Raw genomic sequence first — 16,243 nt, forward strand, 5'->3', positions numbered from 1 at the left:
ATGGTAGAGGGAGCGTATGATATTTGATCAACCTTGGAAATACTTCCAACACATATCGTCATCTCACCTTTAGCTAGTCTCCGTTTATTCCGTAGCCTTTTGTTTCGAGTTACTAACACTTAGCAACCGAACCGGTATCTAATACCCTGATGCTACTAGGAGTACTAGTAAAGTACACATTAAAACATTGTACATCCAATATACTTCTATCGACCTTGCCAGCCTTCTCATCTACCAAGTATCTAGGGTAATTCTGCTCCAGTGGCTGTTCCCCTTATTACAGAAGCACTTAGTCTCGGGTTTGGGCTCAACCTTGGGTTTCTTCACTAGAGCAGCAGCTGATTTGCCATTTCATGAAGTTTCCCTTCTTGCCCTTACCCTTTTTGAAACTAGTGGTTTCACCAACCATCAACAATTGATGTTTCTTCTTGATTTCCACTTTTGTGGTGTCAAACATCGCGAATATCTCAAGGATCATCATATATGTCCCTGATATATTATAGTTCATCATGAAGCTCAAGCAGCTTGGTGGTAATGACTTCGGAGAACCATCACTATTTCATCTGGAAGATCAACTCCCACTTGATTCAAGCGATTGTTGTACTCAGACAATCTGAGCACAAGTTCAACAATTGAGCTTTTCTCCCTTAGTTTGCAGGCTAAGAAAATCGTCGGAGGTCTTATACCTCTTGACGTGGGCACGAGCCTGAAATCCCAATTTCAGCCCTCGAAACATCTCATATGTTTCGCGATGTTTCAAACGTCTTCAGTGCCTCAACTCTAAACCGTTTAACTGAACTATCACGTAGTTATCAAAATGTGTATGTCAGATGTTCGCAACATCCATAGACAACGTTCGAGGTTCAGCACACTAAGCGGTGCATTAAGGACATAAGCCTTCTATGAAGCAATGAGGACAATCCTCAGTTTATGGACCTAGTCCGCATAATTGCTACTATCAACTTTCAACTAAATTTTCTCTAGGAACATAACTAAATAGTAGAACTGAAGCGCGAGCTACGACATAATTTGCGAAGACCTTTTGACTATGTTCAGGATAATTAAGTTCATCTTATGAACTCCCACTCAGATAGACATCCCTCTAGTCATCTAAGTGATTACATGATCCGAGTCAACTAGGCCGTGTCCGATCATCACGTGAGACGGACTAGTCAACATCGGTGAACATCTTCATGTTGATCGTATCTACCATACGACTCATGCTCGACCTTTCGGTCTCTTGTGTTCCGAGGCCATGTCTGTACATGCTAGGCTCGTCAAGTTAACCTAAGTGTTTCGCATGTGTTCCAAGGCCATGTCTGTACATGCTAGGCTCGTCAACACCCGTTGTATTCGAACGTAAGAATCTATCACACCCGATCATCACGTGGTGCTTTGAAACGACGAACTGTCGCAACGGTGCACAGTTAGGGGGAACACTTTCTTGAAATTATTATGAGGGATCATCTTATTTACTACCATCGTTCTAAGTAAACAAGATGCATAAACATGATAAACATCACATGCAATCAAATAGTGACATGATATGGCCATCATCACTTTGCTCCTCTTGATCTCCATCTTCGGGGCTCCATGATCATCATCGTCACCGGCATGACACCATGATCTCCGTCATCATGATCTCTATCATCGTGTCTTCATGAAGTTGTCTCGCCAACTATTACTTCTACTTCTACAGCTAACGGTTAGCAATAAAGTAAAGTAATTACATGACGTTTATGTTGACACGCAGGTCATAAATAAATTAAGACAACTCCTATGGCTCCTGCCGGTTGTCATACTCATCGACATGCAAGTCGTGATTCCTATTACAAGAACATGATCAATCTCATACATCACATATATCATTCATCACATCCTTTTGGCCATATCACATCACATAGCATACCCTGCAAAAACAAGTTAGACGTCCTCTAATTGTTGTTTGCATGTTTTACGTGGCTGCTATGGGTTTCTAGCAAGAACGTTTCTTACCTACGCAAAAACCACAACGTGATATGCCAATTGCTATTTACCCTTCATAAGGACCCTTTTCATCGAATCCGATCCGACTAAAGTGGGAGAGACAGACACCCGCTAGCCACCTTATGCAACTAGTGCATGTCAGTCGGTGGAACCAGTCTCACGTAAGAGTATGTGTAAGGTCGGTCCGGGCCGCTTCATCCCACAATGCCGCCGAATCAAGATTGGACTAGTAACGGTAAGCATATTGAACAAAATCAACGCCCACAACTACTTTGTGTTCTACTCGTGCATAGTAACTACGCATAGACCTAGCTCATGATGCCACTGTTGGGGAACGTAGCAATAATTCAAAATTTTCCTACGTGTCACCAAGATCAATCTATGGAGTCATCTAGCAACGAGGGAGGAGTGGATCTACATACTCTTGTAGATCGCGCGCGGAAGCGTTCAAGAGAACGGGGTTGATGGAGTCGTACTCGTCGTGATCCAAATCACCGATGATCCTAGCGCCGAACGGACGGCACCTCCGCGTTCAACACACGTACGGAGCAGCAACGTCTCCTCCTTCTTGATCCAGCAAGGGGGGAGGAGAGTTTGATGGAGATCCATCAGCACGACGGCATGGTGGTGGAAGTAGCGGGATTCCAACAGGGCTTCGCCAAGCGCTGCGGGAGGAAGGAGATGTGTCATGGGAGGGAGAGGGAGGCGCCAGGGCTTAGGTTAGGCTGCCCTCCCTTCCCCCCACTATATATAGGGCCAAGGGAGAGGGGGGGGGGCGTAGCCTTGGCCCTTCCTCCAAGGAAGGGTGCGGCCAGGGAGGAGTCCATCCTCCCCAAGGCACCTAGGAGGTGCCTTCCCCCTTTAGGACTCTTCCTTTCCCTTATCTCTTGGTGCATGGGCCTCTTGGGGCTGGTGCCCTTGGCCCATATAGGCCAAAGCGCACACCCCTACAGCCCATGTGGCCCCCCGGGGCAGGTGGACCCCCTTGGTGGACCCCCGGACCCCTTTCGGCACTCCCGGTACAATATCGATAATGCGCGAAACCTTTCCGGCGACCAAAACAAGACTTCCCATATATAAATCTTTACCTCCGGACCATTACGGAACTCCTCGTGATGTCCGGGATCTCATCCGGGACTCCGAACAACTTTCGGGTTACCGCATACTAATATCTCTATAACCCTAGCGTCACCGAACCTTAAGTGTGTAGACCCTACGGGTTCGGGAGACACGTAGACATGACCGAGACGACTCTCCGGCCAATAACCAACAGCGGGATCTGGATACCCATGTTGGCTCCCACATGTTCCACGATGATCTCATCGGATGAACCACGATGTCAAGGACTTAATCAATCCCGTATACAATTCCCTTTGTCTAGCGGTACGATACTTGCCCGAGATTCGATCGTCGGTATCCCGATACCTTGTTCAATCTCGTTACCGGCAAGTCTCTTTACTCGTTCCGTAACACATCATCCCGTGATCAACTCCTTGATCACATTGTGCACATTATGATGATGTCCTACCGAGTGGGCCCAGAGATACCTCTCCGTCACACGGAGTGACAAATCCCAGTCTCGATTCGTGCCAACCCAACAGACACTTTCAGAGATACCTGTAGTGTACCTTTATAGCCACCCAGTTACGTTGTGACGTTTGGCACACCCAAAGTATTCCTACGGTATCCGGGAGTTGCACAATCTCATGGTCTAAGGAAATGATACTTGACATTAGAAAAGCTTTAGCATACGAACTACATGATCTTGTGCTAGGCTTAGGATTGGGTCTTGTCCATCACATCATTCTCCTAATGATGTGATCCCGTTATCAACGACATCCAATGTCCATGGTCAGGAAACCGTAACCATCTATTGATCAACGAGCTAGTCAACTAGAGGTTTACTAGGGACATGGTGTTGTCTATGTATCCACACATGTATCTGAGTTTCCTATCAATACAATTCTAGCATGGATAATAAACGATTATCATGAATAAGGAAATATAATAATAACTAATTTATTATTGCCTCTAGGGCATATTTCCAAATATATATATATATAGAATCTGAAAGATGGCAGTCGTTGGCTTCAGCCCTCACGCACATAGTGCGGGGGTGCTCGCAGAAGACGCATTTTCACACTTAACCCAACGTCTTGGTCCTACAAAGGAGGTGATAGCGCAGCGGGCCAGGCAACCGGACTATAATGCTTTAACACTTTCACTTAGCCATAGGTGTTTGATAGTGAGACTCTTTAGGTAGCTCCTTGGTGGCAACTGCGCTCGTCCGAATTCGGGGCGCGTGTGTGCCTAACCGGGAAGCAGCCCTTCATTAAAGCGGAGGAATCCGATAGATTCCGATAGGTCATCGAGTGGCTGACCAGTCTCACGCTACATCATGACAGTCAGTTTTCGGCTTTCTCTACTGAGGTGCTCGCCCGGCCGAACCGGGGGCACAATCGCAGTAGTTCTCCTGGTGCTACCTTAGCCGATAGAGCGGAACGTAAGGTAGCCGAACTCAGGAGCCGGGCAACCCAACATTTGACCAAAGACATGATTCGGAGCTGATGCATATAATGCCAAAACTCGCGACGCCGAACACTCCCTAAGGTGTTCGGTCTTTATGAGTGCGGGCGAAACGACACTCTTTATTAAAAAAGCCCCTAGTGTCCAGGTACGTGCAAAAATTCTGACGTGGCCACATGCCAAGACGCCAGCCTCCTCCTTGGTTATATCAGAAAGAAAAAATCAGGGGATGTGTAGCAACAAGAGACAGTAAAAAAGGTTTACGCAGGGTCTTAATCTAAAAAGAATCCTTTAGGACGGGTCCCTACTGCACGTCTGCGCCTGTGTCTCCGTTGTGCCGTATCCTGGACGGGCGCCGCACGACGTTCATCTGTAAAAGAGAGGAACTGAGTTGAAAATGGGTCGTGCCGAAAAAAGTTTGAAATAAACAAAGTATAAAGTAAGATATATTGAGCTGTATTGTCTCTTATTGTATATGAGTGGAGCCCCTAGTGCGGGGGTATATGGCTTCTAGGCCTGCATCAATGATGATTTTGCACCGAACTCGTCTATCCGCGTTCGTGGTCTTTAATGACCTATTTCGAAGTTTTCTGGCCAGTGAGGCCGTTTTGCTGTGGGGCTGTCAAAGCGGCCGCACAGTCCTCCGCTTGGGGAGGCGCACTTTAGTGCTTCCCCTTCAAAGGGATGATGCCTCGTGGACCGGGCATCTTAAGCGTAAGAGATGCATAATGCGGTATTGCGTTAAAGCGAGCGAAAGCTTCGCGTCCCAGTAGTGCTTGATAGCGACTTGAGAACGGGACGATATGGAAGGTCATCTTTTCACGGCGGAGGTTATCGGCCGAGCCGAATATGACTTCGAGCCGGAGAAAACCCATACAATGGGTGTCCGGACCAGGTATTACCCCTTGAAAGGAGGTTTTGCTGCGGCGGATTCTTGCTGGGTTTATCCCCATGTGTTGGATTGTATCCTGATATATCAGGTTTAGTTCACTGCCGCCGTCCATAAGGGCATTTGAAAACTGGAGTCCGCCAATTATTGGATCGAGTATCAAGGCAGTCCAGCCTACATTCTTGATATTCCTAGAATAATCCAGCTGATCGAAGATGATTGGTTTTGACAACCAGTGGCGGGACCCTTTGGGGATGGGCCGTGTGGTGCGTACCTTTACGGGCGCCGCACATTTTGTTATGTGAAGTAAGTTCAGTGTTTTTACTTCTTGTGGGAAGCTCTTTTGTTTCCTGGTGTTCTGCTTTTGGGGTTCGTCCTCGTCTTCGCTTGGTGTGTCGAGCCCCTTGTGTTCGGCATTTAGTCTGCCGGATTGTTTGAAAACCCAACAGTCTCTGTGGGTATGGTTAGCAGGCTTCCCGGGAGTACTGTGTATCTGACATATCTTGTCCAGGATTTTATTTAGGTTGGATGGATCGTCCCTGTTATCCTGGGGGGGCAATTTTTCCTGTTTTTATCGTGAGCCTTTGAATCCGGCATTGACTGCCGTGCTCTTTGGACTTTTGTCCTTAGTCCAGCGATGGTCCTTGTTGCGTCGCGGTTTTCCGTTTCCATCCCTAGTTTTGGATGTACTTGGGTCGCTGGGGCTGCACCTTGCCAACCAGCTGTCCTCCCCTGCACAAAAGCGGGTCATGAGGCTTGTTAGTGCGGCCATTGTTCTTGGCTTTTCTTGGACGAGGTGTCTGGCGAGCCATTCGTCTCGGATGTTATGCCTGAAAGCTGCTAAGGCTTCGGCGTCCGGACAGTCGACTATCTGATTCTTTTTAGTGAGGAATCTATTCCAGAACTGCCGAGCTGATTCTCCGGGTTGTTGAGTTATGTGACTAAGATCGTCTGCATCCGGAGGGCGGACATAGGTCCCTTGAAAGTTTGCTCGGAAAGCATCCTCGAGCTCTTCCTAGCTTCCAATTGTGTTTTCGGGAAGGCTTTTAAGCCAATGACGGGCTGGCCCTTTAAGCTTAAGGGGTAGATATTTTATGGCGTGGAGATCATCTCCTCTAGCCATGTGTATGTGGAGGATATAATCCTCGATCCAGACTCCAGGGTCTGTTGTTCCATCATATGCCTCTATGTTTACGGGTTTGAATCCCTCTGGGAATTCATAGTCCAGGACCTCATTGGTGAAACATAGGGGGTGTGCGGCGCCCCTGTATTTGGGTGTGCCGGATTCTGATGATGGCTTCATAGCGTTGCTTACGAGAGCTTGCTTTCTTGGCCCATAAATGGACCTGACTGGGCCATGATGCGAATCCTTAAGTGGGTCGCATGCCGATTTAGGTGCGGCGCCGCTTGCCGCTTTATGGGGTCGTCTATCCGACCGTGTGGCTTTTTCATTTTTTGAATGCGAGGGCTCTAGGGCCTCTTCGTCGAATTCAGGCAGTAGCTTTCTTTTCGGATAGCTTTTAGTGCGGCGACTGTCGCCGTACTTATCTGTGGTATTGATTACTTTGCTCCATCTAATCCGGAGTGCGTCTTCCGCTGTTTTAAGCTTCCGCTTCTGCTTCTTTAGGTTGCGTGCAGTTGCAACGAGCCTCTCGTGGAGATTCTTCTGCTCCATAGGTTTATTCGGCGTGAGGTCGTCCGGAATGCCGTTTTCGCCGGGGGAGGGATGTTCGGTTTCTCTATCCGTGTTGCCCTGTTCGGACGGTTGCTCTAAGGCCTGCTCGTCGTCTACCGGCTTGTCCTGCTCTATGGCTGGGTTTTTGTCGAGGCGGGGCTTGGGTCGGTGCTTTTCGGGGGGTCGATCTCCCGTCCCATCCCCTTTTTCCTCGTTGTCGCTTCCTTTAGGGGTATCCACCATGTACACATCGTGAGATGAGGTGGCTGTCCAATGCCCTATGGGCGTTGGTTCGTCGGTATCTCCTGCATCGTCATCCATGCTGTCGATGTCTCCGGAGTCGAAGTTGAGCACGTCATTTAAATTGTCGACAGTGGCTACCAAGTGGGTGGTGGGTGGGCTTTGAATTTCTTCATCGTCCGTATCCCATCCTCGCTGACCGTAGTTCGGCCAGGGCTCTCCTGATAAGGAGAGAGACTTGAGAGAGTTCAGGATATCGCCACAAGGCGAGTGCTGAAAGATGTCTGCGGTGGTGAACTTCATTATCGACGCCCCATCGGATTCGATTGGCGGGGGCGCGGGGGGTTCAGAGTCCGGGGAGGAGTCCGGATCCTCGGAGTCACGGGTCGTGCAGAGTGCGGGGCTAGCGTTCGGCTCGATCGCTTTCGGGATCGCAGCCCCCGAGGTGACGTCCAACCGCTCATCCTCAATTGGCGCAATAGGCTCCGAGTTAGGGGTCGGAACCGATGCGTGTGCGGCCTCCAGGACACTGTCCGGGGGCAAAGCTAGATCATGCCCCTCGAGATAGTGCGGCGCACTTGGCCGTGGCTCGAGCCCGTCGAAGATCAAGTCTCCGCGGATGTCAGTCGTGTAGTTTAAGCTTCCAAACCTGACTTGATGGCCAGGGGCGTAGCTTTCGATCTGCTCCAGGTGGCCGAGCGAATTGGCCCGCAGAGCGAAGCCGCCGAAGACGAAGATCTGTCCGAGGAGAAAAGTCTCACCCTGGACCGTATCGTTGTTGATGATCAAAGGAGCCATCGGGCCTAAAGGCGACGACACAGAGGAACTCTCAATGAAAGCACCAATGTCGGTGTCAAAACCGGCGGATCTCGGGTAGGGGGTCCCGAACTGTGCGTCTAGGCCAGATGGTAACAGGAGGCAGGGAACACTTTGTTTTACCCAGGTTCGGGCCCTCTCAATGGAGGTAATACCCTACTCCTGCTTGATTAATATTGATGATGTGGGTAGTACAAGAGTAGATCTACCACGAGACCAAGGAGGCTAAACCCGAGAAGCTAGCCTATGGTATGATTGTTGTGTATGGAGTTGATCGCCTACGGACTACAACCCTCCGGTTTATATAGACACCTGATAGGGTTAGGGTTACATAAAGTCGGTTACAATGGTAGGAGATCTTGAATATCCGCATCGCCAAGCTTGCCTTCCACGCCAAGGAAAGTCCCATCCGGACACGGGACGAAGTCTTCAATCTTGTATCTTCATAGTCCAGGAGTCCGGCTGAAGGTATAGTCCGGCTACCCGAACACCCCCTAATCCAGGACTCCCTCAATGGGCTTCAAAGCTAAAAAAATGAGTTTGGGCCTAGGCGCCCACTCGGCGCAACATGGGTCCGCCCTTGACCCTACTGAGGGATCTGTCGGATCTAGCTCTGACACACGCTAAGATGACGCTCCTATTCTGAGTCGAGCCCCTCAACTGCTTTCTAGAGCCAGTCTGCCGGCAAGCCTCCTGGGCCCTCAGGCCGGCCCAACACCGTGCTTCCCGGTCGAATGGCCACCCCTTGTGTATTGTATCTTCACCGGAGGCGAAGATGTTCGATGTTCACTTCCTTGGAGCGAAGCTAATCGTCGTTGGAGGGATGGATGTTATTGCGAAGGCGATTTCCAACCATTAGTGGTAGACTTTGAGGCAGCTCCAAACCTTCACAAACTATTGGAGGGTAAATCACAAATCAATTCCTCACCAAAACTTCTACCGCCTAGGAGTCTCCAACCTTCAAAAGTAACAAGATCGAATGGGAGCACATTTTTTTCTAGAATTTGCACAAGTGTACATATCATCCATTAATAGAAGAAGTGGGTGAAGAGATCCTCCACCGCGGCTTGCATCGTTTGAAACTTACATCTCACCGCTTATAGTTACAACCCTGCCGTGGCAGTCTTCACCTAGATAACCTAGCTTACTACTCGCCACTTGCCCGCCTTGATAGCATACCAAAAAAAGAATCGAGGTCCCTTGTGAGAAGCCCATCCGTCTTCCAAGTTCTTCCTTCACGACTGATGCTCAGAAGTACCTCTCGAGTGGAGGTGGTAGCTCCTTCAAAAACCACATCATTTCTATATTTCCACAGCTCCCAAAGACCCAATGTGATGATGGACTTGAGATCATTGGGCGAGCAGTTGCCGCAAGTCCTTGATGTGCACCCGTTCGAGAATGGGAACACTCGGAACTTGCTCAAATCATGAAAAACGTAAGTCAAGACAGAGAGGATGTGCAGATCCATGCTTGTATGAAATCCCTCAAGTAATCTTAGGATTTTAATTGCTTATCTTCATAAAATATATTCCTTGTACATTGAACCTTTTTATCTTAAAAGAATCTTTTTTTAGGGTTAAGTTTTCTCTTTTGGGAACCAACCGAACGAGAGGCGAATATTTTGGCCATGTATGTTACTATGTGCTAAAGGCACACACATGCACATGAGCCATTCACCCCCGGCACAACAAGAGGCCGCACAAAACCCTCCTCTCTGATTCTCCAAAGCGGCGGCGCGGTGGGCATGGACGGTGCCGGTATGGCGACACCGCCGGAGGCCAACACTTCGCCCGCGCCCAACGGCGGCGGCTGCGGCGGGATCAGTAAGTTCGCCCAAGATCCCCTTCTCCCTCCCCTCCCCCTCCGGCCCTCCCTCTCCCCTTCTGTCCTTCCCCTGCTGTGCTATTTTCGAGCGTCGGCTCCGGATCCTAGGTTATCTTGTTTCTTGGGCGCCCCAACTTGCTGCTACTACATGTCTTATCAGAACTTGTTGTAGGATGCTAGCATAGAATTTCCCCCGAGATAAAATCCCAAATTTCATCTCCAACATTGCAACGATGTGGTTTCCTGAGCCGTGGTGCGCTTGATTTTCGCGCAGGGGTCGAGAATTGCTACGTCTTCAAGAGCAGGCTGCAGGAGTACGCGCAGAAAGCCGGCCTCATGACGCCGGAGTACCAAACCCTCAAGGAGGGGCCTTCCCATGAGCCAATCTTCAAGTCCAGCGTGGTGATTAACAACGTCAAGTACGACTCGCTACCCGGGTTCTTCAGCCGCAAGGCTGCAGAGCAGTCGGCCGCCGAAGTTGCGCTCATGGAAATCGGCAAGTCTGTGGCGTTACCAACCAATGCAACCATCCCGGCAGTCGTAAGTTGTTGATTGTTTTTTCTTTCTCAAGTCTGGCTGTGCTTATGTGAAATGGTTAGAAAGAATATTGTGGGTAGCATATGGTTAGAAATAATTTTGTGTTTAATGTACTCCCTCCGTTCCTAAATATTTGTCTTTCTAGACATTTCAAATGACTACTACATATGGATGTATGTCGACATATTTTAGAGTGTAGATTCACTCATTTTGCTTCGTATGTAGTCACTTGTTGAAATGCCTAGAAAGACAAGTATTTAGGAACGGAGGGAGTAGAAGCTAGTAAGAGGGTGGATGACAATCTATCTTTCTATTCTTTGGTGGTGCTTGGGAAGAACTAACCATCTGGCCCTCTTCAATCATGTAGTGGAAAAATCACCATTTGTGCTGCTGCCTACAGCATTTACATGCTTCCTTATTCCTAAGTATGAGAAACATGCTTCATGGTCCAGTTGTGACGATGCACAGATTGTTTCGACTATATGAATGCCATCTTTTGTGTTCCTTGTAGTTAGTCTTTGAATAGTGCCTACAATTTTAGCCATAGTATCTTAAGGTGCATCAGAAAGCTCTTATTTATTTCATTACTTTGCCACATTTAACATATCATTTACTCTCATTTGTTTGTGTTTATTTCTGAAGGAAATTGTTCGTATTTATCCAAGCTCCTCATTCTGCTAGTATCTTTGCTAAACGTAGGATTCAGTTAGTAATGAAGATGCACAACTTCTTTTGCCTCGGTTTCTGAACCATGAACCACGCAATAGGGACCTTTCCGTCCTTGAGAGAAAAATGCATACCTCACAGTACAAGTACTAAATTTTTGATATCATGTCTAAAACCATGCTTTATAGGATTGAGTGTGCTTAATTCGTAGGAGGATGACTGAATTAGAATAATAACAATCTAGTCTCTTTCCTGCTGTGCTTTCTTGACACATCTTACCTTGCTTTCCAGCAAGAAACTGGTCTGTGCAAGAATCTTCTTCAGGAGTATGCTCAGAAGATGAATTATGCTATTCCATCTTATACTTGCAACAAACAAGGTCCATACATATGCACCGTAGAGATTGGTGGAATACAATACATTGGTGCTACAGCACGGACAAAGAAAGAGGCAGAGATAAAAGCTGCCCGAACTGCTCTTCTTGCAATCCAAGGTATTCTTTTCATTTGCTCATTTTGTCCTGATTATTCACTTTTGAAATTGTACCGTTCTCATCCTTTGGGTATTGAGGTTGGACATTGAATCATCCACGGGCTTTATTAGTTGCAGGCCAATCAGAAGGTTGTGCAAATGGTACCACAAAATATATTGTTGTGCCTGGCAAAAGGCAAGGTAAGGAGATCGAGAAAAAGCCTGTTGAAACTCCAAAATCACTTAAGACCAAGAAAGGTGGTTTCAAGAAGCAACGGAACAAGAATAAATTCATCAAGAAGAATGGCCAAGAAGTTAACGAGGAAAAGGATGAAACTGGAGTGCCCGGAGATGCTCATCATTCTGATGTCCCTGTGAAGCCAGCTGTAACAACAGAAGATCCATTGACCAACACTGTAATGATGCAACCTGATGAAGCTGGGCCATTCGAACATGAACCGACCGGTGACACTGCAATGCTGCAACCTGATGAAGACGCTTGGCCATCCGAACATGAACTGACCGGTCACACTGCAATGCTGCAACCTGATGGCGAAGCTACAAAAGTGGAACAGGAGCAACTCAGTGACACAGCAATGCTGCAACCTGATGATGAAGGTGGAAGAGTAGAACATGAGCCACTCAGCAACGCTCCAATGGTGCTACATAATGAGGAAGCTAGAAATGTAAAGCAGGAAGCACTCATCGGCACTGCGATGCCCCAACCTCACGTGGAAGATAGAAGAGTAGGAGCAGAGCCACCTAGAGATGCTGCAATGGTGCAACCTAATGATGAAGCTAGATGCGTAAAGCAGGAGCTACTAATTGACGCTGCAATGCCTCTCCCCAATGAGGAGGCCGGAGCAGCTGCAAATCCTGTGCCATTGAGTGACTCCATAACAGCGCAACCTAATGCAGAGACTACAAATATAAATGAGTCACCGAGGAATGCAGCATCAGCGCAACATAATGAAGAAGCTAGGACCGTAAACCAGGAGCCACCCAGCAGTGCTTCGCTGCTGCAGCCAAAGGAACCCAGAGTCGAGATCGGTGAATTTGTTTCTGAAAACAAGGACCAAACTCTGGGAGATGCATCTCGTGAGGCAAATAGGTCCATCGAAGATATGCCAGAAAAGTGCTCAGATAATTCATCTGCTTTTACAAGCGTGGAATAATATTTGCTGTTTGAATCAAAATGCAATGGCCTTCCAATTTTACATCTTGATTTTGCAAACTAGTAAAACCTGAATAGCTGGTTTCTCATTTTAGAAATATAATTGCATAACAGATGGATGTACGTGGACCGACCGAGGTCGGTTGGTGGTCCATGTTGGCCATTAGTTATTAGGAAATTTGCATGCCTGATGGTATGATCTTGGATCCATGGATGATGTATCTCAAGTTGCTTATCTGATCAATGAACTATTAGTGAACTATTATTAGTTAATAGTCGGTGTTTGTTATCAGCACATGTTATGCCTTCAATTTGAGCGTTAATGGCCAAAATAAATAGTAGCATGCCTGACTTATTTTCAGGTGTATTTGTTTCTAAATTTTTGTAACCATGTAACCAAATAAAAAGGGCAGCCCCAGTGCATGTAGCTCCCGCATGCGCAGGGTCTGGGAAAGGGTCCGACCACTTTGGGTCTATTGTACGCAGCCTTTCCCTACATTTCTGTAAGAGGCTGTTTTTAGGACTTGAACCCGTGATCTTATGGTCACAAGGCAGCAGCTTTACCACTGCGCTAAGGCTCCCCTTCAACCATGTAACCAAATAATAAACAAAATTTTGCCAGATGCGTGGGAGACAATAGCAGGTCTTGCTGCAACTGACATAGCTATTCTGCTGTTAGTGCTAACTTAGCCTATACACAACACCCCTAAACCTCAATCCTGCTATACCCTTGCACCTTCCAGACTTGATTCTCAGACATCACCGTCCTAGCCTCTTCTGCAGAATGCCACTCTCCAACATCAGCAAAGACATTCGAAAGCGATACGTAGGCGCCATCACTGCTCGGGGCCATCCTCATGATCTGCTCTGCTGCAAGCACGCCAAGTTCTTTGTTCCCGTGGACCCTACAACCGTTCATCAGGGACCTCCAAACCGCAGGCCATGGTTGGAAAGGCATTACGTCGATCACGCCTTTCGCCTCGCGAAGGAGCCCTTTCCGCGCCAGAAGATCAACCAGGGTAGCAAAGTTGGCCCTCGTTGGATTCATACCCTGACCTTCAGACATCATCAGATTGAACACAACCTTCCCCTCTTCAACTAGCCCAAAATGGCTGCACGCTGATACAATGGCAACAAAAGTAGCTGGGGTGGGGATCAATTGAGCCTGTGTCATATCTTGGTAGAGATTGAGGGCTTCGTTGATCCGGCCATGGTTGGCGTAAGCTGTCAGCATGGTGTTGTACAGTATGGCATCGGCACTTACTGATGAAATAGTGGTAAATGCACTCTCCGCAGCCGATATGTCACCGCACTTTGCGTACGCATCGACTAGAGCGCTCGCCACGCAGAAGTGCTTCCTGTGTCCCGTCCTGACAACAATTGAATGGATACATCTGGACTGCCGGATCAATGCAGCGTTCGCACAGGCATTCAGGGCTGTAGCTAGGATGAACTCGTCAGGTTTGTTCATTTGGTCACTTCTAAACAAGTCAAAAAGGAAAAGGACCTCATTGTTCAAGCCATGCTTGAGGAATGAAGTGATGATGACACCCCATGACACAAAATCCATCTCACCAGTGTCCTCAATGACTTTCAGCGCATCCTGAACTGATCCAAACACTGCCTTTGCCTTGATCAGTGAAGTTGACACAAACTGCCATGAAGCAACACCTTGTTTCAGAATAATTGCATGGAGTTGCTCATGGTTCCTTGCTTCATGAGATTCTCGGAAAGCAGACAAAACAGCTGAATAGGTGAACTCATCTGGTCTTTCATCGAAACAAACCATGCCGCGGAAGAGCCTCATTGCATCTTCAGAACAGCTGTACAGACCATAACCTGCAATCATCTCGTTCCAAGTCACAATGTTTCTGAACTTGAGGTTACAGAAGAAGCCATGTGCGCCGTTGAGTAATCCACATCTCGAAAGCATGTTGATAACTGCATTTGCTACAAGAACATCGTCGGAGTAGCCATGACGATAGGAAAGGCTGAATACCTGAAGACCAAGTGAGGCGTTCTCTTTAGCACCACTCAGCCTCAGCATGATAGAGAAAGTGACTTCATTAGGCTTAGAACCCGATAGCGGCATATCAGCAAAGCAGCATGCAGCTGCTCTATCGTCTTCATCATGCGCGAAACGGGATATCAGTGTGTTCCAAGAAATCGTGTCCTTTTGCCGGATCCTACCAAAAGCAGCCATGGCAATGTCCGTCAGCCCGGAGCTCAAATACATATCGACAAGCGCATTCATCACGGAGGTATCGGACTCAAACATGTTATGGATGACACATCCATGAAGCCGTCGTCCAAAATCCAACTCCCCCGTGATGGAACATGCCTTGAGAGCTGAAACGTAGGTGAACATGTCAGCTTGTAGCCCACATTGGTGCATCAGAGCCGCTGCCCTCATCGCGCCATATCCACAGCCATTGGAGACATAGCCATCCAGCATCGCGTTCCAGCACGTCAAGTCTTTGCACCGGACGTCCGCAAATGCGCGCTCCGCAGCAGCAACACGCCCATGTCTGGCATACATGAGCAGCAATGAGCTTCCCAGGAAAGGATCGGCATCCACGCCGACCTTGACCGCGACGCCATGGAGCGAGGCGCCGAACTGGAGCTTGGCACGGGCCGCGGACCGATCACAGGCAGCACGGAGCGCGCTGGCGAGAGAGAACTCGTTCGGGCAGAAGCCGCTCCTCAGCATGGAGACGAACAGCCGGATGCCCAGTTCGGCCGCGCCGCCGCGTGTCGAGGCGGACACCATGGCGGTCCAGGAAACCAGGTTCCTGTGCGGCATTTCGTCGAACACGGCCAGCGCGCCCCCGAGGAGCCCGCTTCTGGAGTAGGAGATGAGGAGGTGGTTCGTGGTGAAGGTGTCGCCGGACATGCCGAGCTTGAGGACCTGCGCGTGGAGGTGCGACGGTGGCCTAGAGGAGCGGGAGGCTGCGGAGAGCGCATTGGTGAGGGCGAGGGGGTCAGGCGATTTGGGCCCGGGGAAGAAGGTGGAGGAACCCCTCGCTTGGGGAAGTAGTGCTGATGCTCTCATCAGTCTTTTGGAACATTGGAGTTTGCAATCACTTAGCAAATAGCCCTCTTATCTTTCTGAGATGGTTGATTTTATATTTCTTTGCTGGGTTGTGCAAATAATGCATGTACTCCAGAATGTGGACTCGTTTGTAACCAATATGAGTGCTACTCCCATCATAATGTATGATGATCTAAACGCTCTTACTTTACGGGAGGGTTAATTTTTATGCCATTATTTGTTATGATTTTTCATGTAAGTACCTCCAACTCAGATTGAACAAATATTTTTCTCAAATATTCGTTTTATTCTTTTCTCAAGATGGTTTTGTGTGGCAATGCGTGTCTTCATATTTTAGTGATAGTGGTATGTTAGCATCGGATTGACAACTTCTGGACCGGCTATCCA

The 16,243-nt window shown here is 48.2% G+C and overlaps 2 protein-coding genes across 3 annotated transcripts; one reads left to right on the forward strand and one right to left on the reverse strand.

Moving 5' to 3' along the window:
* Nucleotides 1-9,785: 9,785 nt before the first annotated feature.
* On the forward strand, nucleotides 9,786-13,077 carry LOC125508689 (double-stranded RNA-binding protein 8-like). Of its 2 annotated transcripts, none has more exons than XM_048673461.1 (4): nucleotides 9,786-9,955; nucleotides 10,231-10,496; nucleotides 11,451-11,652; nucleotides 11,763-13,077. In XM_048673461.1, the coding sequence occupies exons 1-4, from the start codon at nucleotides 9,877-9,879 to the stop codon at nucleotides 12,803-12,805; spliced, it is 1,590 nt and encodes a 529-aa protein (XP_048529418.1). In that variant the 5' UTR covers nucleotides 9,786-9,876; the 3' UTR covers nucleotides 12,806-13,077. The 2 variants fall into 2 exon arrangements, with proteins under 2 accessions (XP_048529418.1, XP_048529419.1); XM_048673462.1 differs by having other exon boundaries at nucleotides 11,769-13,077.
* Nucleotides 13,078-13,395: 318 nt separating this feature from the next.
* LOC125508688 (pentatricopeptide repeat-containing protein At2g27610-like) lies at nucleotides 13,396-15,929 on the reverse strand. The gene has a single exon (XM_048673460.1). The coding sequence runs from the start codon at nucleotides 15,854-15,856 to the stop codon at nucleotides 13,511-13,513; it is 2,346 nt and encodes a 781-aa protein (XP_048529417.1). The 5' UTR covers nucleotides 15,857-15,929; the 3' UTR covers nucleotides 13,396-13,510.
* Between the last annotated feature and the right edge of the window lie 314 nt (nucleotides 15,930-16,243).

The sequence above is a fragment of the Triticum urartu genome, chromosome 5 (assembly GCF_003073215.2).
Source record: "Triticum urartu cultivar G1812 chromosome 5, Tu2.1, whole genome shotgun sequence".
Taxonomy (NCBI): Eukaryota; Viridiplantae; Streptophyta; class Magnoliopsida; order Poales; family Poaceae; genus Triticum; species Triticum urartu.